Source organism: Aptenodytes patagonicus, chromosome 2 (genome assembly GCF_965638725.1).
Source record: "Aptenodytes patagonicus chromosome 2, bAptPat1.pri.cur, whole genome shotgun sequence".
Taxonomy (NCBI): domain Eukaryota; kingdom Metazoa; phylum Chordata; class Aves; order Sphenisciformes; family Spheniscidae; genus Aptenodytes; species Aptenodytes patagonicus.
In genome coordinates this window covers 30,141,292-30,165,479 of record NC_134950.1, presented here as the reverse complement: position 1 = coordinate 30,165,479, position 24,188 = coordinate 30,141,292, and the positions used below count along the sequence as shown (strand labels likewise).

The 24,188-nt window shown below is 36.5% G+C and overlaps 1 protein-coding gene across 3 annotated transcripts in view; it reads left to right on the top strand.

Moving 5' to 3' along the window:
* WWP1 (WW domain containing E3 ubiquitin protein ligase 1) overlaps positions 1-24,188 on the top strand; it is a 91,717-nt gene that overhangs the window by 53,390 nt on the left and 14,139 nt on the right. For 2 of the 3 annotated variants that reach the window (XM_076329460.1, XM_076329459.1), the window contains exons 3-15: positions 4,265-4,403; positions 6,741-6,865; positions 9,673-9,810; positions 9,903-9,969; positions 12,098-12,279; positions 15,404-15,752; positions 17,894-17,989; positions 18,597-18,771; positions 21,569-21,623; positions 21,718-21,802; positions 21,901-22,029; positions 22,973-23,045; positions 23,136-23,207. In XM_076329460.1, coding sequence (XP_076185575.1) covers positions 4,265-4,403; positions 6,741-6,865; positions 9,673-9,810; positions 9,903-9,969; positions 12,098-12,279; positions 15,404-15,752; positions 17,894-17,989; positions 18,597-18,771; positions 21,569-21,623; positions 21,718-21,802; positions 21,901-22,029; positions 22,973-23,045; positions 23,136-23,207 — 1,685 coding nt within the window. The remainder of the gene's footprint in view (positions 1-4,264; positions 4,404-6,740; positions 6,866-9,672; positions 9,811-9,902; positions 9,970-12,097; positions 12,280-15,403; positions 15,753-17,893; positions 17,990-18,596; positions 18,772-21,568; positions 21,624-21,717; positions 21,803-21,900; positions 22,030-22,972; positions 23,046-23,135; positions 23,208-24,188) is intronic. The other variant, XM_076329461.1, reaches the window with a different exon arrangement.

The following is a 24,188-nucleotide window of genomic DNA, read 5'->3' as shown; positions in this document are numbered from 1 at the left end:
CAGGAGGTCCTCCACCTGGGCACACCTTTTGCAGGCAGGTCTGCCACCTGTCCCTGCTCCAGGAAAAAGGTCTGGGCACTTCCTGCAGCCTGAGGTCTGCACTGCAGCCTCTCCCTTCAGCAGCTCCGTCTGGGTGGAGGCATCGGCCACCGCTGGGGTGGATGGTGCAGACCCCCCAGCCGGAGCCACAGCCTTTGTTCTCAGACAAGTGCCTGCCATTCTGCCTTGAGGGTCAGGTAGGATGAGTGCCCTTGACCTTTGCTGATGGTCACAGAACGGTGCCCGGTTGCTGGGTTTGTGTACTCCAAGTATCCCACTCGGCCCATGGAATGCCCCTCCTTCGAAGAGGTGCCTTCCCTGCACGAACTACCGTGCAAACTGCTGCGCAAACTGCTGCACCACGCCCTAGCTGACATGCCACGCCCTGTTTGCCCATCCTGGTTGCAGCACTCCTGGTTGCTAGCGCTCCCTGGAGCTGCTTTTTTTGGGAGTGGGGGGTGACTGCTGTTACTCCTGGCGCTGCCCACGCCACATCCCTGCGTTCCCTTGGGGTTTCCCCAGCTCAGGAAACACCCCTGTATGCCGCAATCCGCCGCTCTGCTGCAGGACGTGCCTGTACTGGAGCTGATCACCTCTGCAAGTGACGCAGAAGAGTGATTTGCTTGAGAACAAGTAATTAATGGCAGAAATTCTATAGAGGGAACACATATTACTGAAATTATACAAAAAAGATGGGCGGTTGTAGTGAACCCCAAGCTGAAAATGCGTGCAATGTTATAGTGAAGCTGGAGAAGAACTGGAGGAGATCACAAAATCTGCTAGCCCTTTGAAGATTAAGGTCTTTGGTTACATATCAGGTAAACATCTGTTGAGAATAATATAGGTATTCTGTATTATCCTTAGGGCAGCAGGTTGGGTTACACAGCCATGTGGAATAATTTAGGTTGGAAAGGACCTTTGGGGATTTCTTAGTTCACTCTTCTGCTGAAGGCAGCGCTACCTTTGAAGTTTGCTCAGGGTATTGTCCAGTTGAATTTTCAGTATCTCAAAGGCTGTAAATTACCAGCTTTCCTGGGCAGCTTGTTCTGGTGATAAACCACATCACTGTGAAAACGTTTTTCCTTCTATCCAATTGGAATTTACTATGTTGCATCTTGTGACTGTTTACTTTTTTCCTTTTGCTGTGCTGGTTCTCATATTTCGAGGCAGAATTCAGCCATCCCAGTATCTGCTGGAAGGGAAACACAGTGGGGTACAAACAGTTCTGGAAATTTCTGATTTTGTTGGGGACACTTTTTTCAATAGATGTTGAACAGACCAAGTAGGTTATGCATTTTGCTACTCGTGGATAAGAACTGGTCAGGGATGTGACAGTTGGTGTCAGTCTTAGCTGCTCTTTCTGTGGGATGGCAGAGCAGAACAAAGGCTTGTTGTAGTCCGAAGATAAGCAAAATGCATCTAGGTAAACAAGTTTGATAGCTAATTATGACAGCGTTACAGTAGTTAAAAGTGAAAATGTTACCAGCAAGTAGTTAGATACTGTGCATAAATATATATACACATAAATGTATGTGTGTGCATGTATGTATGTAAGTATTATTTTACCATTGATAAATAACTTGAACTTTCCAGGGATCCTGAGAAATCTGGGAACACTGAAGTAAGAATGAATGCATGACCAAGAATATATTAAGGCTATCTTGAACAAAATTTGGAAAAAACAAGAGTAAGATACCATGTCTTAAAAAAAGCTGCATCTCAGGAAAGACACATCATACTGGATGGTCCAAAGATGGCCAGGTTATCTGAGAGAAAATACATTGTTGGAGAGTCCCCAAAATGGATATTTTATTAAATTAGATAAAGAGAGGAACTTTAAAACGGATTAACCTTGTGTAAGGATCACATAACTTGGTAACATGATGAATCATCAAAACTGGCAATAACTAATAGCATAGATGGAGCCACCTGTAGATTGAATATATATTATATTATATTTATATAATTATAAATATATAATTATAAATTATAATATAAATATAAATATATAAATATTTATGATATAAATATATAATTTATAATTATATTATATATATATATAAAATCAATTTCAATTGTGAAACTGAGTTACACAAATGACCTATAACTTCAGATCTGTGTATGCAGAAATGATCATTTTGATACCCTGTGTACTGTACTGCTCCTTATGTAAGTAGTCTTGTATTTTTCTGGCACTGGAGCTTCTCTTGACTTAAAGACATCTGGCTCAAGGATCGAAGTGGGAAGAAATCTGTACAATTTTTAGGATTAGTTTTCTGAAGGTTTAGACCTCTAACCAGCCTTTATCGCAAGATCAGAGGAACGCCAGTGGCAATACAGGGAAAGAAGTGGGAGACAGAGGAGTATGGGACAGTGGTATTGCTGACCTACACTGGTTTATGCTCAGATTAGTTTATGCTGCTGTAGAAACCTAGACTTATATTTCAAGAACTATACTTAAAAAGCACTTTTATAAAGGCAGCAAGTAGCATATACTCATTTTGTTGACAAGGAAATTCATCAGGAGTGGTAAGTGGCTTGTTCGAGTTTGGACAGTTACAGCATGTTGCCGACAAGTTTTGCCATCAGTATTTTTTCAAATATACTTGGTGAGATATCTTGTCTTGTTAGTTCTTTTTGAAGTCTTTTGCTAGTATTTGTTACTTACTCCTAATTTTTTTAAAAGAAGTCCTAACCAAAAAATGATAATGGTCTCCTTTCATGTTTGGGGACTCAAAACTTAATGACTTAAAACATAATCAGATAAAAGGGGGGAAACTAAAAGGAAGCTTGAATATTATGACCAAATATCTATATTTTAACAAATGTTGCAGTTGCTTTTAGAAAGCAAAATACAGAGGAAAAAATGTGAAAGAAGTAGAGGTTGTTAAAGCTTAAAAATATATCATGATTTCAGATGAAAAAAATATGACCCATGTGTGGAATTATGTTTTTAGTCTTCTACATTTAATCTTCCATTGTTATCAAGGCTGCAGTTCCCTTTTACGACATGTGAGACGCATGACTTAGACTGGACTTTTCAAATATGAGGGAGTTAAGTGTGTACCTTTTAATTGAAATTAAGTAAAAGTCTGTGGCTAATGCCTTTAGAATCTTGGATGGTTGTATCCCACTAACTTTTAAGTAACTAATGTATATATCTCAGAATACTATAATCCAGAAATACATGACAGACCTTTTTTGTCTCCCTTTCAGCCAGTTTAGTTAACGTCCACTTATTTTTGAATTAGCAAGTACCATACAGAAAACTAACAGGGAAGGATTATTTCCAAGTGGCTGAAAATACTCAGCTTTGCTTTAGTTTGAAAGTGAAGGGAAAGAGAATCACACTGAAGTATGGGAGGAATGAGAGAGAAGGCATAGCCAACAGGTAGGTACAGCTGTGAGTCCATCGATGTGGTCTTCTGAAGACAACATCTGCCTGAAATAGAATGTAAAATGTTGGCAGTTAGGCTGCTGTTGGTTTTTACAGTTACTTTCTCAGCTGGGCAGGGAGGTGGGAGAACAGATTTGTGTTCCAGAGCACTGAGGACCTCACCAGTGATTCGAGGTAAAAAATAGCTCCTTTGGTCATTTGGTATTTCTTAATTGTCGAATATTTAGCTGAAACTTCAAGTTCATCTGCAAAGCTGTTTAAATAGGGGAAATTTGAGAGTTGATTTCTTACTTTTAAAAACTGATGTGTTAAGCCATAGGTTAACCAAACCGGTAGTATAGGCAAGGAAATGAAGCTCTGTATACAGGCTTTGCTATACAGGAACATTTTGAAATAGGGCTGAACTGCATATGCTTTCATAACTACGTATAATTAAAAAAAAAAAAAGGTCTGCCTGATAATCTCTCAGATGGATCATACTTAGATATTTTTCAGTTAAGGGAAGAGTAGGAAGAACAATGAGAAAATAAACAAAAGTACCCACATGATTTTCAGTGTTCATCCCTAAAATAATTGTTGTGCTGTCTCTCCAACCCATCCTGCTAGTACGTGGTGAAGAGGATATGTCACACTTGGTTTCAACTATCTGACAAAGTAGCTTTTGGAAACAAAAGCTACCATTTTAGCATTGACCTCTTTGTGTTCAGCAGAAGTAGAAAAGGTGAGGAATAACATTGCCATGCTGTGTTTCATACATTGTGTAAGCAGTACATTTTCTGTTTTTCAGCAACAGTATGCTGTTATAGATAAAGCAATGTATTTTATTAGTTTCTAGTGCCAAACTGAAACGGAAAAAGAATTGGTTTGGAACAACTTTCTACACGGAATTAACTGCAGATGGAGAAATTAAGAAAACAGCAAAATCAAGTAGTTCTTCAAATCCAAAATGGGATGAGCAGCTGACAGTGTAAGTAGATTTTTTGGTTGTTTAATACTATTTATTAGGCAGACATTGCAGGCAAATATTTACTAAGCTTGGCTGCCTACATAGTTTTCTCTGGCTGTTGATGACTAAATGCAGACATAAGATGATATTTATCTCAAATGAAATTTTTTTCTCAATTCTTACAATGTTTTGAGAATATTTTTCGTACAGAGTGTTCCTTGCATACAGTCGCTGTGCATGGTATACTCTTGATATTTGTTAGCACTGTAGACCATTGAAGTTTAAGATTCCGCTCTAGAAGGTGTTACTCATTGTAACCATGTCATTCTCAACTTTAAAAGGAAAAAAATCTCGTCTGGTTAAGTAGTAGTTATGAGGAAGGTCACTTTTTCCTTTAAATTTCCTAATGAAGGCACACACACACAAAAACAATTTCCTGCAAAGTGACCTTGCAACTTATCCTAATATTTGACCTTTTTAATCTTCTTGTGGTTTAATTTGGTTTAACTGTGCTACAGGTGTAGATATACCTGAATATGACTCTATGAAGAACTGGCAAGCTTACACTGTGCAATTGGCTAGAATGCATTATTATACAAGCAAGATTGTACTGCTTCAGATTTGGGTCTGGAAACAGCATAGCTACTATCAAGTGACATTGAGCATGGGCCAGTACATTTTACAGCATCTGACCTGTCTTTGTGCAACAGCCAGCTTTGTAGTAGTAGGAAGCACGCCAGGTTCCTATAACTAACAGTGCTGGAGAGTGGGGAGTGGTACAACATACCTAGCTTTGGGGACCTGTTTGCTTGGGAATGTTTAGTTATTAACTAGAGACCTGGGCTGAAGCAAGTAGGATATTCCTCTGCCACATTTCTCAATGAGTCAGGTTTAGTAAAGCTTATTAGCCCTTTGCAGTATTGCAAAAGAGAATAATATAGTCTTGGACCTGACGAAGGTTTCCAGGAGTTATTACTAGCACAAGTACAGAGCTATTCACAGAAACCAGAGTTTCTGTTGAGGAGGCAGGTTTGATTTGGGAGGATTTGGTGAACTGATAGAAATGAGGTAATTTGGCATGCATAGTACAGCCAAACAGACTCATTCCATTATCAGTATTACTTACTTAGGATCTTACCCTTATATACATATAAGGTATTCTGGCCCCCTCTTCCTCTGGCTATTGGAATGGTATCGTTGCTTCAGTTGCCCAGTCTATTTGAGGACAAGTGAACTCTAGCTTACCAAATTCCGCTCACTTCTGTAGGTCTGCATGAGCACCAGCAATATATTCTCTGAGTGTAGGTGGGTTTTTTTTTTTCTTTTCTTTGTTGAGCTGGTCTTTTAGTAAGACTTCCATTAGAAGGCAGCCTATTCAAAATGCAAAAATATATTTGCTCATGGGTTTCAGCAGAAATGATCCACGTTGTCCAACACGTTCAAGTGACTATAAAGCTAGCCCTGTTGTTGGGAGGGTGGGGGTTGTTTTTAGTATTGTTTTCATCAATGCTGATATAACTTCCTGTATCAAATACTGATGGATATGTGGCCTTTGACTTTTTGCAGTACAGTGATTTTACTCCATTTTTCACAGCCAGGAGCACTCTTGCAGTACTAGACCCTGTACTACAAAACTTACTCTCCAGGACCTAGCTTAGTTTCCCATTTTCCTTCTTGAGCAGGGGAGAGATCACTGCCAAATGTTATCATAATATTACTGTAATTGGGTCCTTTACCTTTCTGCTTCCCTCCAGTTTTTACTTTAGCTTCATCATTTGATTTTTCCCCTCTGATTTCTGTGAGTATGCATTATGGTTTTATATATATTTGTGGATTCACAAATAATGTTTTATCAACACTTTCATGGCAAGCTGACACCTATTAAGTGGGTTCTTCCTGCTTGCAAGTAGCTGATTGGTTGCTTTTTCCTTTTTTTAAAATATTTAGTATTTTTCTTTCTAGTGACAGACAAATATACTTACTCCACATTTCATAATGTGAGTTTTTAGTTAGAATTCTGGAATAGTGAGTAATAAGGAAAATATGTCTTTCATAAATAAAGGAAGGTATGTTTTATATAACTGAGATTAGAGCTTAGTGTAGGTTATTCTGATACTCCTCAAATTCCTTATGCTATTGTAGTAACGCACTTTAAGTTTGATCTTAAGTACAAATATCAGTGTTTGCAGTTATTAGTTAAAAATTTCCCCTTGCAGTGCAAAAACTTCTTTCAGTTAATTAGTATCAAGAAATACAATAAATATGAGAAAGTGAGTTAAGTTCAAATACTCCTAATAACAAGAACGAATACTTTAAAATCTGTATATATTTTTTTTTAAAAATGTATTTTATATGCAGGAATGTGACTCCACAGACTACGCTGGAATTTAGAGTGTGGAGCCATCACACTTTAAAAGCAGATGCTTTATTAGGAAGAGCCACTGTAGACTTGAGACAAGCTTTGGAAATACACAATAGAAAATGTAAGTTATCATGAAGGATATTTTGAGTAAAGCAGAATTATTATTACTAATCTATATATCAAACTGGCAACCAGACTACTAACTATACATGTAATTACAACTGACTTTCAGTTGATGTCTTTACTTGTCTCTTATAGAGATGTCTGTGCTATCAAGAGCAATCTAAATGTAGCAATGGGATATAATAATTTTGAAGCAAACATTAGAGTATGAGTTACTACAAATTAAGTAGAAGTGGAAGTGATTAAATACAATGTTTTGTGGCAAACTAGTAACTAATTTGCTAGAAGATCTATTTTAGACTTGGTAAAAAAAAAGTCTAAACTTTCAGAAGAGCCATCTACGTAATTTTTCATGTTTTCCTTCTCTGGAATCACTGATAGAAAGGCTGGATATTTTTCCCTCATAATTTAGCTGCCCAGAGAGCAGTAGAAACCACTGATTAATGAAACAATTGAGAACTTCCTTTTAGTACATTAGAGATTGTTGTGTTCTATGTAACTTCTAATTTTAATTGTCTTTAATAGAATTAAAACAGGTCATCTTTATCTAATTTGCTTTTTAAATTTTTTTTCATTAGTACAAGAAGATGGTGAATCCACACTTTAAATTCCGCTCCAGAGTGGCAGTAGAATTCCAGCTAAACCAATCTCTAACCTTTCTCACAAGTTAGATATACAAACCTGAGAGCTCTGTTTAGGGAGGCGGGGGGAAAGGAGAGCCAAAAAAATGAAGCTTTTTTCTGATTCTTACAGAAAATTGAAACAGAATCCAAAATCAAGTGGGGTTTCTTCAGCAGTATTATATAGATTCTGCGCAAGATTCCACAGTTAAGCAGAAAAACTGCTTCTTTGTTAAATTTAAAAAAACCTGTATCAGAAGAAACTAGGTTGTAATAATGATAGCAAAAAAATAGTTAATATTTTAAATATTTCTAACAAAATAGTTAATATTTTATTACTGTAGATCCAGGGGATGTAGGATCCAACAACTTGGGAAATTCCTTCAGGGAATGGTTGACTGAGTTAGCTGTACATTGCACCAAAAGTAATTTATGTGTAGTGTTTCTGATTTGGGCAAGTCAGCAGTTTGACACACACCAGATTATCCAATAATTCAGTGGTAGAATGATCTGATTGGTATCCTTCAGTCATTCAGTTATTGATACCTAATCTAAAATGCAGTACTTGAAAGGCTCTTTACTAAAGAAGATGTAAAGGGGAAGTCCTCTAAATGCAGAAACTTTAGAATTAGTGCTGTTACTTTCTCCTGCTAAACACTACCAGTATTGAATTGCTGCCCTCACACCTCCCAGCTTTCTTGCCAGCTCAGCTGGACTACAGCCAACTGTTGATCGGCTTTGGGGAGATAACCTGTTAAAACAGCAGAAGCTAAACCAATCACCCTTTGCAGAAATGATGATTTATAAATAGGTTAATTTCACAACTCAGTGGTAGGCTAGTTTCTTCTTTCTCTTCTTTCAGGTAGTACTGTTTTCCAAAATGCAGATTGCTAAATCAATAATTCTGTAGATTTGGGAGCTTTGTGCTTGCTCCAGCAATTTAAAGTACTTTGAAATCCATTGTAATATAGCAGTGGGTGTCTGCTAGTAATTGCTGCCCAACTACACTGTCGAACCTGCTCGTTAAAGTAACAGCTTGGGGGTATCTGGCAATAGCTTATGGTAGCCTTCCCTGTTTTCATGTTTATTATTCATTTATGGTATATGTTAAGAATGGAAAAAAATAAGGAAATGCTAGTTTAATGCATAGAAGCGCACAGTAAGCTTTAACTTTAGCTTGGAATGCTATCTTATGGAGGGGAATACTGTGGTATATCTTGAAAAATTAATCTTTTAATCTGAGACCGCAAATACTAAAAGACCTTAACCATTTTAACCTGATTAATATGAACTCATAGCTGACTGTGTTTGGATTTATGACTAGCAGTAGCTTTAACTGCTGTACTAGTAATAGTTGATTTAGAGAGAATTATGCAGCATCCACAGAATGTTTTACCTCTGGATTATGTATGTCATGTCTCTCTACAAATGTGTGCATTGCTTATCAGTCATAATGAATTCTTTTACTGCACCATGTACACATTTTTTTGTATATCTCAATTATCTCAAAGTTTCTTTTGGTGAAAATAGCTTCTGAATTAATTTTTGGTTACTTGAGGTGTCCTCTCTGTTACTGTTTAATTCTTGGAGGTGGGATCTATGAAAATGCCAGTAAGGATTTACTAAAAATGAGGAAGGACTCTATGCAGTCTTTGCATTTACTTCTTCCTCAAAGTGGTGTTCTTTTCGGTGGTCTCTTAGAATTAGTTTTGGAAGGTGATATGAGAAATGAACATAAGCTCTGGTTGTAGAATGAGGTTCCCCGTGACTTGTAATATTTGGATGTGTAGTTCAGAAGTTGTTTGACTTTAAGCCTTTCCATGTTATGTAAGTAGTACATAATTTCAAAAGGTCTTAGTGGAAACAGCAAGCCTGGGAAGTCATTAACAGCAAAGTACTGAAACCATGTGGATCCTATAGCATACCTATAGAATATACTATGTAAATGGCCAATTTATTTTTACAATAAACTGTGCTTTTACTCACAGCAGATGTAAATTTACACAGCTCCTTAGTGATTTCTGTGTTGATTGGAATCATCTGAATATCTCTCGTCCAGTTTTGTACAACTGAATACATGTATCACATTTTTGTGTTGAAAGTCTTTTAATGTTGTTTAGAATTTAATCTTTCCTTTATCCCTTCTCTCCTTCTCTCCCCCTACCCACCCCAACTCCATTTTTAGTGGAGAAGGTGAAAGAACAGTTGAAACTCTCTTTGGAAAACAAGAGTGGCATGGTGCAAACAGGTGAACTGACAGTTGTGCTAGATGGTTTGGTTGTTGAACAAGAATCTCTTACAAATCTCAGTTCATCAGCAACCAGTAAGTTAAAAAAATTAAAGCAGATGGTAATATTTTGATTAAGATTTCAAACAGATAGAATATTTCTGTTGAATTTGTTTCTTACTGTTCAGTAGAAGTTCAGCAAAATGGCGAGGCTGTGCACGAAAGCAGAGATGCTTCAGCAAGAAGTACATCCAGGTTGGAATTTATTTTTGTGTTTTACACTATATGAAGTATATTAGAAAATTTATCAGTTGAAATGTTTGGGTTGTTTGTGTGTTTTTGGGTTTTTTAAAATTTTTTTTAAGGGGATAGATTTTAACTGTCAAGCCCTAAATATGTTACTGCAGGTTTTAGAAACATTACTTGTATGGTAGTTACATAATTTAGTTTGAGAAGAATTAAATTTACAACTCTGCTCTTCCTTTGCTGGCACAGTCTGCTCTCCGCTACTTTATCATTGCCTTTTGGATGTGTAGCCCTCTGAACATAAAAATTCAACTGATTGGAAGTCTACTACATGCTGCAGCAGAGATTAGGGGAGCAGTGGTTCAGTGTGGTTTCGTGTACTTGTTCCATTCATTTTCTCCTGCTAAGAACCATTTTTATTCGTGTCTACCAACTTGTTGCAACGTACCATCTAAATGGAAGGAAGAAGGAAAAAAAGCCTAAATTACTTCCCCCTTACCCAGTTCCTTTTTAAGGTCGCTAAGAGACTTGTATTGAGTTTAGGAAGCAGTATTCAGAACACTGAGGCAAAGAGTTTGCCTCCTTCAACCTGAAGTGGCAAGAAAAAGGCTTTGGGATCAATTTAGAGCTTCATTCTTGGCTTCTCTATCTTTATACCAGCTCAAGGACTGCCTGGAGGGAAGTAGGAGGAGATTGTTTGCCCCCTCACCACTAGTGAGTCAAATAGGTCAACATTCAGATCAATTTAATGTTACTGGCCTGCTCAGTTACCTTGCAGTGAACCCCTTTCTGTTTAAGTTCTTGACACATGGAGTGAAAAGACATACAGTTGCTATACATTTGAGTGACAGGGACACATTTGTCCTTGTACGCTCAACTTGATTCTTCTTTTGAATATGTGGAGGTTTGTCTCTGTTCCCCCATTGGTGCCAATATGAGGGAGTGAGGATAAAAAGTTGCTTCTCCTTAGTTTTCATTAGAAAGGTTTGGGACTGTTAAAAGTGATTTGAAACATATCTGCATGCCATTTTGAAACAGTAGTAACAATCATTTGTTTTCATTCAGCTGTTGTTGCTGGAGGTGTGGCTTTTACGGGGATCCTGCTCTTGATGTTGATAATTTGATTACAGCAGTTTTCCATACAACTATCCAGCAGTTTTGATTTACAGTTTTAAAATTAAGAGATGAAGCAAAGTTTTAAGGTAGCCTCTGTGCATGTCTTTAGGAAGCAAATCAGGTTTGTAGTCTGGAGTTGAAAAGGGATAATACTTTAATTTTCTGTTTATGCTACTCCTTTGGAGTTGGGTAAGGTAGCATGGAAATGCTGCTTCTTCCTTTCTTACTCTGCAAAGTGGGACTTCTAACAATTCTCACATTTATTGTCATCTGTTTAACTTCTCTTTAATTTTTAGCCTCTACTCCTTGAGAAGATGGGGAATTGGCATTGAATGTAATTTTCACTATATGTGTCTCTGGTGGGTGGCTTTAAGCATTTTGGGATAGATTTAAGTAAAAACAGTGTAATTGGACAAGACTTTCCTTTCACAAGCCCTTACACTACATTTATTTCCATGTGGCCTTATAAACACAGAGCTGCCTGTGTGTATCTGTCCTCACAATGTCCCATCCTGCCTATGCATGGAGAAGCTCATCTTATTTTCCTTTTACTGAGGGAGAGTTTTGTTACTTTCTTATGTTATGACTAGAATGTTTTTTGGAGATACGACAAACAAAACCAATTGTTCCGCTTGCTTAATGAGAGAAAAAGTTTTCCTGCTCATAGCTGCACTTTGGAAGGGTCCCTAAGGCAGTTCTGGAAGATGTGGCAGGACCATCAGTCTGCTGAACTCAATTCTAATGATATTACAAGTAAAAGATGAAGTGGAAATGGAAAATCTTACCTGTTTTAAATATCTGAAATCCTCAAAACCAAAATTTGCCTTTTGTTCCATAATTGTTTTGGTCCTGCACTTGACTGTTATCTAGGCTGCAAACATTGTGTTATAAACTGTTGTGAATTTACTTTCATTTTGTTATTTGTTTCTTTAGCATGATTTAGTGTAGGATTTGGTTTAGTTACATAACTATTTAACATGTTGTTTATAGTAACCTCAAATGATCTTTTATTTTTACCAAGATCTGCTTGTGACATTTCTAATGGGATAGACAATCAAGTACCTTCCAACTCTGTAGTACAGAATACATTCTGTATAGAAGCTGTTAATGGAGACAGCACACCATCTCCTACTCACGTTGCAGCCAGACCCAAAAATACACCAGTACCAAAACCACTTGCAGCTCAGCCTGTCAACAGCACTGGTAAGAATGGGAGAGTTATGAGAACATGTTCCATAAGGCTTTTTTATCTGGTTGAAATGTATCTGAAGTTGAGCCACTTTTTCTATACATTTTTTGTTAGATTTAAAAAATACTGAAAGGATGTTTCTGGGCTTCAATTTATAATCTTGCGTGTCCGCTTCTGTGAATTTTTCTGGAGTAGATCCATTCTTAAGTGTACTAACTTTCATACTTTCCCGTCAGTTCTTTTCTCTGATGAAGAAAGACGTAAAGCATCCAAAACTTCCATTTCTCTGTCCCAGATGGCTAAAACATACTACTGATTGTCTGGAGGGAAAATCAGATTTCTTTCACAATTAATTTGAGTAACTATATTTAAGTTTCTTTTGCCATTAGATAAATCTGATTTTTAGTGCTGTCAGGGAACTGCTGTGCTCTGAGTTGAGATGTCTTGCAGACTATCATTGCCTTCCATTTTTTCAAAAGGTATGCTGTTTCAAAACAGGTATTGGCAAATACTAAATTTCATTTTCCTTTTGAACACAAAAACTTCGATTACTTTACTACAAGTAACATTCAGTGCAGTAAAACAAGTGAAAAGAAAGTCTTTTTTTATTTTTGTTCCTCTGGCAAAACTTTGCATCTAATAATGACTGTGCTTTCTAAGCACTTTCTGCCTTTTCTCAGCTGTTTGGGAGAGATTACATTGATAGCAGAGGAAAAAGATAACCTTAAATAGAAATAGGCAAGCTGTTAATAAACAGTAGAACAGAGACTGTCAAACTTTCTGTAATAGAGTGGGAAATGTGGGTATGGTGGGAAGATAGCAGAAACAATTATGAACTTTAAAAGGTAATAATTAAATTAGGTCTTCTCTGAAGCTTTTCACTGTTTGGAAAATTTGAATTTGATTCCCCTCTCTTTGCAGTTGAAGGCCAGAGGGCGTATATATTATTTAGGCTTTGCTCGTTTTTTCTTCAATAGTAGAGATCCTTTTGAAATCTGTATTAGGATAGGGTAATTGCAAAAATAATTGATTTGTTCAAATAGTAATATTGATGAAATCATCACTGAGCTTGCACTGAGGCACTGATATAACAGTTTTCAACTACTGTACCAGCTGGTGGAGACTTTTTTAAGGCAAGGTGTAAAAGAGGTCTCTGGCATTTGTTGATGACAAACTTTTTTTTTTTTCCCCACTGTTGTGCTTAGCAGGATTGTAATTTCATGTGACGTTGTCAGAATTGCTGTTTTAGTTCTAATTGGTGAGGTAATCGGCTGATGTAATGTCTTATAGATCTCTCTTGGAGATCAGGTTACTAAAAGAGCTGATGATTTGTCAGTTATTTTGCTTCTAACTTTGTTACGTAATCCCATTCACTCGTGGACTAATTGAATTTTTTTTATGAAAGCTGAAATTTCAGTTGGCTTTTTTCCTATTTAAGTAAAATTGTTGCTAGTTAAAGCAGAAGTTTGAAGTAACTTGATCAGATTGTCTGTAGTTATGATTCTTTTTTTAAGGTCATGCTTTACATTTGCTTGAAATAATACAAAGTCTTGACATGTCTTAGTGTAGTTAACCTGTTTTGTGTGAGCTGGAAGTAGTGATGTATTACCCTGGAATAGTTGTGTTCAAAAAGCAATGCCTTTACAGATCTTACAAATCTGCTGCTGCCTGTAAAATCATGCTTATCATTATGCATATCAAGAAAATATTTATGGCCCAGTGATAATTCCTTAAAGAAACTGACTCGCTAATTTGAAGACATTGCTGATGACAGTTTTATTGTTTGTAATTCTTTGATCTGCTTTTCTGACCATCTGGGAAAGCAAGAAATTGCTGACATTATATATGTATTGCAAGTAATAAGTAGAATCTAGCTATTTTTTTATTTGTAAGAGTGTTATACAGAATTGAAGTAAATGAACTCTTTAAAATGATGGAACAGCATTTTATAGGCACTAGTCTAGGGTTAAATTTTGCAAATCTGTATCAGTAAGGTTATGAGTATAGAGCAATTGTATTGGCCTCAGTCCTTAGAATTGTGAACTGGTATTATGCTATTAGATAGAAAATTACTTGACGTCTACGTTGCATATTGTATTTAGTCTTGTAGAAAAATAGTTCCAACTCTAGAAGAGGTGCAAACTGATGAGTTTAAATAGAATTGTCACTGTCTGGTGTTGATTAGTGGTGCAGAAAATGAAAGCTGTGAATGATGTTGCACTGCTTTTAATAGGGCCTTGACTTTTAATGGGGGTCCTGCTGACTGCTGTACCTGATTTCGCTTGTCTGAGACAAGATCTTGTGCTGAGATACTGTTCTGTTAAGCTCTGCAGATGATTGGTATTGATGTATTGTTGGCCATGTGGGCTTGGCTGTAATAAAACCTTCTTAGCCCCCTTTTCCTGCTAAATCCGTGCCTGCTTTAAACCTTTTATGAGATTATGCTTGCTTGAGTTAGATGACATTTGTATTGTTCTTTAAAAGACAGAAATTGATTTACTTTGTGATTCTAAAATAATTTTCTTCAGTCATTGAACTACATAAGTTATGTTAGCCAAATACTAATTTTTATATTTCAATCCCACTTTTGGAGGGGAAACTTTTTCCAAGTCACACAGGTGGTTTTTGCTTAATTGTAGGGTTCTGTACCTCAACTCTGACAAAGGAAAAAATGTCATCTATAAGAACTGCCTCTTAGTTTTCCAAATTTCATAGAGTTATTTATATCTTAATATTTTTCTTTCATGTCATACTAATCAAGATTCTTTTTTGAAGTTGATATAAGTTCAAAGTTTCAAAGCAAATAAAGCAGTACTGTTTTCTGGGAAGCAGATGGGTACCTTTTGCTAATCTAAAGAGTAAGGTGTAACGTTGAGTTGACCAAGATATGCAGAAACTAAGAAATTACCTTAGCAGGAAAGTATAGAGAATGGCTTGCAGACTGTAAGTTTTAATTACAGCTTTAACTGAGGCAGGTGCATTGTGACTTTTTGTCATCGTAGACAAAAATGCTGCTTATGGCATATAGGTGCGACTTGAACATATTCCTTCCGTGTCGTTTACTCCAAAAGTTGGTCATTTGAAAAGTAAATCTCATCAGATTCTGATACACAAATGTTCTTATTTCCCATTTCTCAGTTAATGGCGAGTCATCCACCTCTGCACCAGAAGCTGGTAATTCTTCTGTCTCTGAGGCTCTGATAGGTTCAGTCGAAGCTCCCATGTCTTCAGATTGCACTAACACTACAGCAGAACCTCAGTCAACAACAGAAGCAACTAGTTGTTCTGAAAGCCACACTTCTGCATTACCTGTTGTGTCTGCTGGACTAGAACCTACAGCTGCAACAGACTGTGCTCAACCTAGTGCTAGAAACAGTATAGCAGCAGATGCAGCAAAACCAAGGGAATCCTCCTCCACCTCAAGTGCATCTGCCGAACCTGTAAGGCAACAGCCTGGTAATGCCGGTACAGAACCTTTGCCACCAGGGTATGTAGGCTTGATTTTAATGCTATAATTATGTTTCATCTGAATGTGCACGTAAAGAAACAGAAATTTAATTCTATACTGGGATTGCCAAATGCAGGTCAGTTGGCTGAGACGGGGTTATTTGATCTAAAATGGGGTTTGTACTGCTGCTATAACTGGCTAGTAGCTCTGGTCCCAGAAAGTAACAACTGGTAACTGATTTGCTGAGATGGTATTGTGATCTAAATAGACAAACTCTTGGGCATTATGGACGTGAAGACTTTTCATTTGATATATTCAAACTTATTTGGGTCATAATTTGTTACTCCTTTGGTTCTTAAACTATGAATGTAGTAGGGACCAAAATACAGAGAAGTGAAAATTAATAAAATAATCTAGAAATACTTGTTAGGTGCTTGCTGTGTAACAATGAGATCAATAATGTTATAGATAAAAATACAGATATGAAGTGTATGTATGTGCTCAGAATAGCTAGAAACTTTTAATTCTACTAGACTATTAGAAACTACTTCTGTAGTCCTAAACCTTAAATGCAAAATTAAAGATGTGCTTAGACATCAGATGAAAATATAGTACATGCTCAAATATATATATTGATCTTAAATTTTTTTTATAGATGCTTTCATGTTTGGGTGAAAAGACGTCTTCAGTAACTAATTGGACATACTGACATTTCCGTAATATTCTAAATATTAATTATTTTAGGATTTTCTGAACACAGAAATTGTTTTTTAACCCAAAGTGTATATACCTTGTGTCATTGTAGTTGATCTTTCAGAGAGCCTGTCTTGTACCTGTTCCCTCTGAAGGAGGTTCAGTAAGTTATCAGTGACACTTCACTTGAGTTTCTGCAGTTGGATAAACATGAAAACAAGCATCTGAAAAGACAGAAATATTGTGTATATATATATTGTTGGGGAAGAGTTACAAAGTTTTTAATTCTCAGATGCTTTGGCAATGGAAGCTCTTTATAGGTGGGAATTCCTGTGGTCATTCCCCCTCCACATGCTCTTTTTTTTTTTTTTTTTTTTTAAATTAATTACATGCTTTCCCATTGAGGACAGGGTCATGAGTTCCAGACATAGTGCACACTATGGCCAAATGCATTTCTTAACATTCTTCCCTGATCACATTTCTGTGTTGGTGTTTTTTTTTGTGATTCTCTGCGTCCCCCTCCCCCCCAATTCTAGTTGAGTCTCCATTATGTTTAGCCCTAGTAACTCTGTAACATGCTGCTGCTCCTCTTATTTTCTTGTAATCTTAGCATTTAACCTCTTGAACTGCAGAAAACATTTTGTAGGAGTTTTATAGGATACTCTGCAATAGTGAGGAAATGCGCATCAAATCCTATGAGTAGCAGGCAAGGTGTTCTGCCTACGTTTTTAGGAGCTAATTAATTATGTATATAATAAAGACAAACATATATCTAATGCAAGCAAGGGCTTCACTTTTTGTCTAACATTTATCCTGGTTTCCTCTCCCATTTATAAATACTTTTATTGCATTATGGCAGATCTCAGCAGCATGAAACTTCAGTTGTTTATAATGTTTGGTACTCTCTCCATCTTCAATGTAAGTTTACTTTGCAACTAAAACTGAAGAAATAATCCCCAGGGATATCAGATAGAGAATTTACCAGGATAGGAAATAGAAACACAGGAAAACCATCTGAGAGCACACATTTCAGGTTCACTCTGAAAGATCCTGTTGTTTGTTGGATATAGGGAACAGTACTTCAAAATGTAAACTCCCTCTTTTTTTGAGAGAGGCATGTACTTGGAAATGCAAAGAATGCATCTCTAAGCACTTTTTGAATGAGGTTATTTTAACATCGAAGCCTTGAGCAGATAATTAATTGGCTTTGTTTTCAGATATCTTAAATAGAAATTGAAAATGCTTGTGAATATTGTTGTATGCTCATTTTATGTATCAAGTCCCTTAAAGAAGTATTTATGGTGATATGAGTTCAAGTAGGAAGTAACTGATACGTATTCTACTGTGAGTTTTCTTTGGTGTTTAAGAATAAGTTGTGGATCATAGTATTTTCTTTCAATACCAAGGTACTTTTTTGGCTTAGTGGGAAATAAGTCCTAAGGAAGCATTTTCACCTTGACTTACATGGAAGTCTTTTTGTGTTGAAGGTGGGAGCAAAGAAAGGATCCTCATGGTAGAACCTATTACGTTGATCACAACACACGAACTACAACATGGGAAAGACCACAGCCCTTACCTCCTGGGTAATGTAGACTTTTTTTATTTAAATGTGATAAAGGTACTATTTTTTTGTTTGTTTGTTTGTTTGGTGCAGGAAAAATACCGGCTTTTATAAGCAGCTAATCAAAACTGTATTATACATCATATATTAAGAAATTCTAGTTTTCAGTTAATTTAGAATTATATTAATTGCAGCTATTGTTACAGGAATGTTCGTACTGTATATGTCGCTTGTTCTGATCACTTGTTCAAATACAGCTACTAAATTATTTTGTTCTTCCTTTAAAACTTAAGCATTATTTAATAATAATGCACGTTTGACCACCTTTATTTAGGTGGCACCACTAGGTGTAGCGCAGTGGTTCCAAACCTCAGATTTCCAGGCAAAGTGTTTTCTGTGAAACCTGCCAACATTGCTTATGGTCACAGGAATTTACAGAGTTAAAAATGGGGTGACAGAGAGCTGACCATGCTATTGCTTGAAGTCTATGTTTGCTTAGCGTGGTTGTCCTTCTACAAATAAAGTTGGGGAGTACTTTTGTGTATTGTCTAGGAAATTAGCATAAAGAGAAAATCAGTTATGTAATATTACTGAAAAATTTAGCTGTTAACATTTGTGTTTCTTGAAAGCTGGGAAAGAAGAGTTGATGATCGTGGGAGAGTTTACTATGTGGACCACAACACCAGAACAACAACGTGGCAGCGACCAACAATGGAATCAGTCAGGAACTTTGAGCAATGGCAATCTCAACGGAATCAACTGCAGGGAGCTATGCAACAATTTAACCAACGATACCTCTATTCGGTAACTTTTACATAAAATTTAGAAATGAGTAGAGAGGTATAGGTATACTTTTTGTTCTTTAATTTTTTGTAAAGTGATTTTATAACTATTCAACCATATGTGTTATGAGATGTTTGGCATCAGTAATGCAGATTCTGATTCTGTTGAAAAATGCTAACAAAAATCGTCCTTAAAGGCAAAAGGTACTCCCTTCTGAGTCTGTTCCCTAACTTGAACCTTGTGTACTGCATGATACTTAAGACTTTTAATGACAGTAGTAAGAGGTAAAACTAAAGCAGTCCTTTAACTGAAAAGGAACATAAAAGCTGAGTTATGGGCATTTTGAACATTAAATAGCCTTCAGAACTGTTTTAGTGATTAGGAGTCATTCATTAGTACAGGTGCAATTCTTTTACTTTGAGCTCATTTTGAAGCTTATGCACCTGGTTCAGTTCTGGAATTTCCTACATGGTTTTCCGTTTCTCTCAGATAGTTGCTCACTTACTTCTACCTGAACAAAATATCATGAGTAGCTTCAGAGAAGATATTTCTTGAGACAGATTCTTCTGTGACTGGATAAATAGGATAGTTGCTTTTTCAGAGTTAAGAATGATGATGCCTGCATGTGACTGTCGCTCTAAACAGTCCATTTTAAGAATTGTGCTTGGTCTCTTAAAAAAAGTTCCAATCCCAGAGACTTTGCAAGTGATATGGAGTGTTTAAAGAAGAAACCATTGAAGTACAAGTCTGAAACAGCTTCATTGGACTAGGACTCTATGCATCCGCAGACCTAACTTGGCTTTGAATTTGATGGACTTTATTCACGTACCCCTCTGAAGTAAAGGATGCTGCAGTATTCTTACATTTAACAGTTCGCAGCCTCTCATTATCTAATTAGACATTATATCTCATCACTAGCAATAGCAGAAACATGCATCACCACTAATTTTCTTAATTCCTGGAGCTGTGCGTCAAAGTCAATTTATCTTACGCAATTAGAGAAAGATAGAATAGTTGAGGTTGGAAGGGACCTCTGGAGATCATCTGGTCCAACCCCTCTGCTCAAGCAGGGCCACCTAAAGCCAGTTGCCCAGGATCATGTCCAGACGGCTTTTGAATATCTCCAAGGATGGAGACTCCACAACCTCCCTGGACAACCTGTGCCAGTGCTCTGTCACCCTCAGAGTGAAAAAGTGTTTCCTGATGTTAAGAGGGAACCTCCTGTGTTTCAGTGTGTGCCCGTTGCCTCTGGTCCTGACACTGGGCACCACTGCAAAGAGCCTGGCTCTGTCCTTTTTGCACCCTTCTTCAGGTATTTATACACATTAGTAATTTTTAATGCAAATCCAAGAATCACAGCTGAAACATATCAAGCCAAGAACTCTCGATGAGCAACTGTCTGTACTTGTGTACTACTATGATCAGTTGCTTAAACGTCTAAGAAAAATAGATAGGATATAGTTATTTTAGTTACTTTTATTTTTACCTGGGTTAATCTATTGTACTCCTTTTGGTACTGAACCTGGCTCATCCCATGCCACTGCTTAGTGTTTCAGTGTGTTCTGTTAAATATACATTAGCCAGCAGCCACACACAAATCCTTGGACCCATTAAGAAGATCGGAAATCTCTGAATCATGCCACCATTCAGTTCTTTGGCAGACAGCATTTTCTGTTGTGCGCTATTCTTTTTATACTCGCCACAGAAGTCTTTGCTTACAGGGTCATTGTGACTGTGTAGTTTCCAAAAGCAGAAAAGGCTAACTGCATTTGTTGCTGAGATAATGATAATTCTTTGTTCACATCTAGTGGCTGGTAGCCGGAACAAAGAGGCAGCTTGATTTTGAGTGTTAACTATTGCATTTTCTTCTGATCCTTGCTCTGTTTCTGTTTCACAGGAAAAATATCGTAGCTTTTTTTGCCTGAATTTGCTGTTGTAAACTCTTAAGTGGATTTGAAATTTTTGATTGCAAATGCTATATAAAGTGATATTAGTAGCAAGGTGATCCTTAAGATACTCTTTGGAAAATGTAGATTGGTTCCCATATATCAAAATTCCATTCTGCACAAAAAAAAAAAAAAGAATTTTAGTGTCCAAAAAATTTGAGGGGGTGAATGCTTTTAGTTATAAATCAGAGCATGGATCCTGCTGTCTGGGGGATTTCTGCCTTTAACATTTTATTTTTCCCATGCTTTGTATTCTTGGGAGATACTGGGGGACTTCTGCAAGGTTACAGTATATTACAAGCTTAGCATGTTTTTAAATAATAATTTAATCTGTTTTTTCTACTTATTTTTTTTCCTTTTAACCTGACTGTATGTTGGTATAATTTTAACCATCCGCATATTTTAATGAATGCAGCTGCATTTGCAAAGAATGGCATGGTCTGAAAATAGCCAAACATCCAGGGAAGACATCATGTATTGAGGAAGCAAAAACCCCTGTGTTGGCAGTAATCACTGTGCTTGGAAATGTTTATTATGGTAAAGCATGTTCTTAACCAAGAACATTGTGCTTATCTGCTTATACGTGCTTCTGTAAAACTTCCATGAACTGTATCTCTTTAAGACCACTGACTCAAGTTTGCTGTAGGAAGGGGAAGGGAGGGTACATTGGGTTGGAAACAGTGGAGGCAAATGCACAGATCGTATCTTATTATCATATAATCTATGTTTCTTCACAAAAACAGACTAAAAATGGCATGATGTTTTTTTTCAGAATGGATAGTCTTCAGAACTAGTGGTAATCTTAAAACACATTAAGGAAAAAAATCTGAATAATATTTGGCCTAACTGAATGTCCTCTTGTTTTTAAATAGGCTTCGATGTTGTCAGCAGAAAATGATCCACTTGGGCCTTTACCACCAGGTTGGGGTAAGTTAATTTGCTGTTTATTTCAGGAAGTGACAGTTACAGAAATTTGGAATGCAATTGTTGTATAGTGTTTTTTTTTCTTTTTTCCCCCTAGAAAGGAGAGTGGATTCAAATGATAGGGTGTATTTTGTAAATCATAACACAAAGACAACACAGTGGGAAGACCCTCGAACTCAAGGGTAGGTGTGTATATTGACTGTGCAGATAAAAAGATGTTGCTTAATTCTTATATGTCATGATATGGGGGAAAAAGTACTGTCTGCAATTTCTTCTGCAGTTTACAAAATGAGGACCCCCTTCCAGAGGGCTGGGAAATCAGATATACCAGAGAAGGTGTCAGATACTTTGTTGACCATAATACAAGAACCACCACCTTCAATGATCCTCGTACTGGGAAATCTTCTGTGTAAGTGAGAAATTAAATATATTTTTTAACATTTTAACTTGTTATAGTTTAATAATGAAGTCTTCTCATACTAGAAAACAATCTATACTTTTAGCTGGAATTGAGCACTAAATTATGAACAAATTGTTGTCCTGTAAATTTAATCTATTTTTAAGCTTTAATTGTCAGTTTATCTATGACACACTTCGCTGTACTGCTCTAAGGTTCAATAGTTTTTATACATTTTTCAAATACCAAGATTGTAATTGTTTTATAAATAGGGAGGTGAAGTGAGGTAAACTTGAATATTGAACTAATATAACTAATAGTTAAATTTTTAAAGAAACAGCAAATGATTGTAGTGAGTATTGCTTATAGTTATACACCCTCCAGCAACATTAATGTGTAAACAAAGTAGTTCTACTTTTCAAAAATTTTACATGCAGATCTTTTTTTAAAATAGTTTAGTCAGAAGTATTGATCCAACCTACGGTGGCTGTCTTAATGTCTTTTATGTACGGTAGGGTTTAATTCTGATGACACGTTGATGACCTTTCATTCAAAGAGCCGGTAGAGTATTGTACTAGAAATTCCTTCATAGTTCCAAAAGCAGCTGAATTTATGAAGCCTAATTTAGCAGTCTTTCTCTCAGTGAAGACAATAAATTAGGTGTCTCTCCCTTTAGTTGGCTTGTAATTTTTACAAGATTGATAGGGATTTGAAATCCTCTAGATCTCTACCTTTCTCTCAAATTTGGTAAATTGACTAGCATCTTAAACAAAAAAGAAGGGGGGGATGCAGAAAGGAAGGCTGGCTGACCAAATAATCAACTGCATTTTGTTTCTGATCATATCTTATGGTAACAATTTTTGTGTATTTTTGAAATCTACATGCTGTTGTTTAGCATTGAAAGTACTGTTTGACGTCTGTATGGTTAATGTATCTCAAATATATTTCCTTACAGAAATAAAGGGCCACAGATTGCTTATGAGCGTAGCTTTAGGTGGAAACTTGCTCATTTCCGTTACTTGTGTCAGGTACTGATTAAGTAATGATTTACTTTTTGAAACTATTTGAATTTACATTTATATGTACTGCATTTTAACATTACTGCCTTATGATTACAGTCCAATGCACTGCCAAGTCATGTGAAAATCAATGTATCCAGACAGACTTTGTTTGAGGATTCCTTCCAGCAAGTAAGCCTGCAAAGATTGTTGTGTTTGTTTATCAAGACAAAGCATAAGAATAAAAATGGCCATAGCCAGTTCAGACTAATGGTCCTTCAGGCACAGTCATCTTCCTCTGGTATTAGCCAAGGAGGGATTCTTAGGGAAGACTGTAAGAACAGAAGTAATGTATATAATACTTTTACCAAATGATCTTTCAGCTCCCAACTGTTTACAATTGAAATGCATCTTGAGCTTGATGTGGTTTCTGGGTATTTTAATAATCCTCAAGGGACTTCTCTTCTATGAGCTTGTCTGTGCTCCTCTTGTGAACTTTTTGCATCTACAGCATCCTGTGGTAAAGAGTTCCATAGCTTAACCACTTTGCATACCATATTAACTTAACCACATCAGATTTGCTTTTCTGATTCTTGTGTGTGGTTATATACATTACAAAATGTTGTTTTCTCCAATTAAAACTGGTGTCCTGGTTTGTCCTTCAGACGTTAAATCTGTGTAATTGAAGCCTACAGTTCTTGAGCTCTTAGAGTCTGCAGCCAATCTATGTTCCTTCCTTCTTTCTCTGTAACAATGAAAATTCTTGCTGCTGTCACCACATCAAAACCTCTTGGGAGGGATTCTCTATAAGTAAAAGTATATTATTAATGAAAGTATATTACACTTATTTTGGATTAAATTGCTTTTTAAAGTGATTTGCCTAAAACCAAAGTCTGTAATATATCAGATGAAATACCTTTTCACCTATTTTCCTTTAATGATAATGAATGCCTTAGGAAGAGTATAAAAACAGGGCAACCATGTAGTGATACTTTCCAGATATGCTCTCCCACTTGCTAGCAGTCTGCTGCTCAAGGATTTTAAGTCCGAGTTGGTATTTTTGTGTGCAGTTCATTGATTGCATGTTCCATGAGATGGTCTAATTGCTTGTCAAATCTGTGTAAACATTTGACATCTATAGCATTTCTGTATCAATTAAATAAAATCTGAATA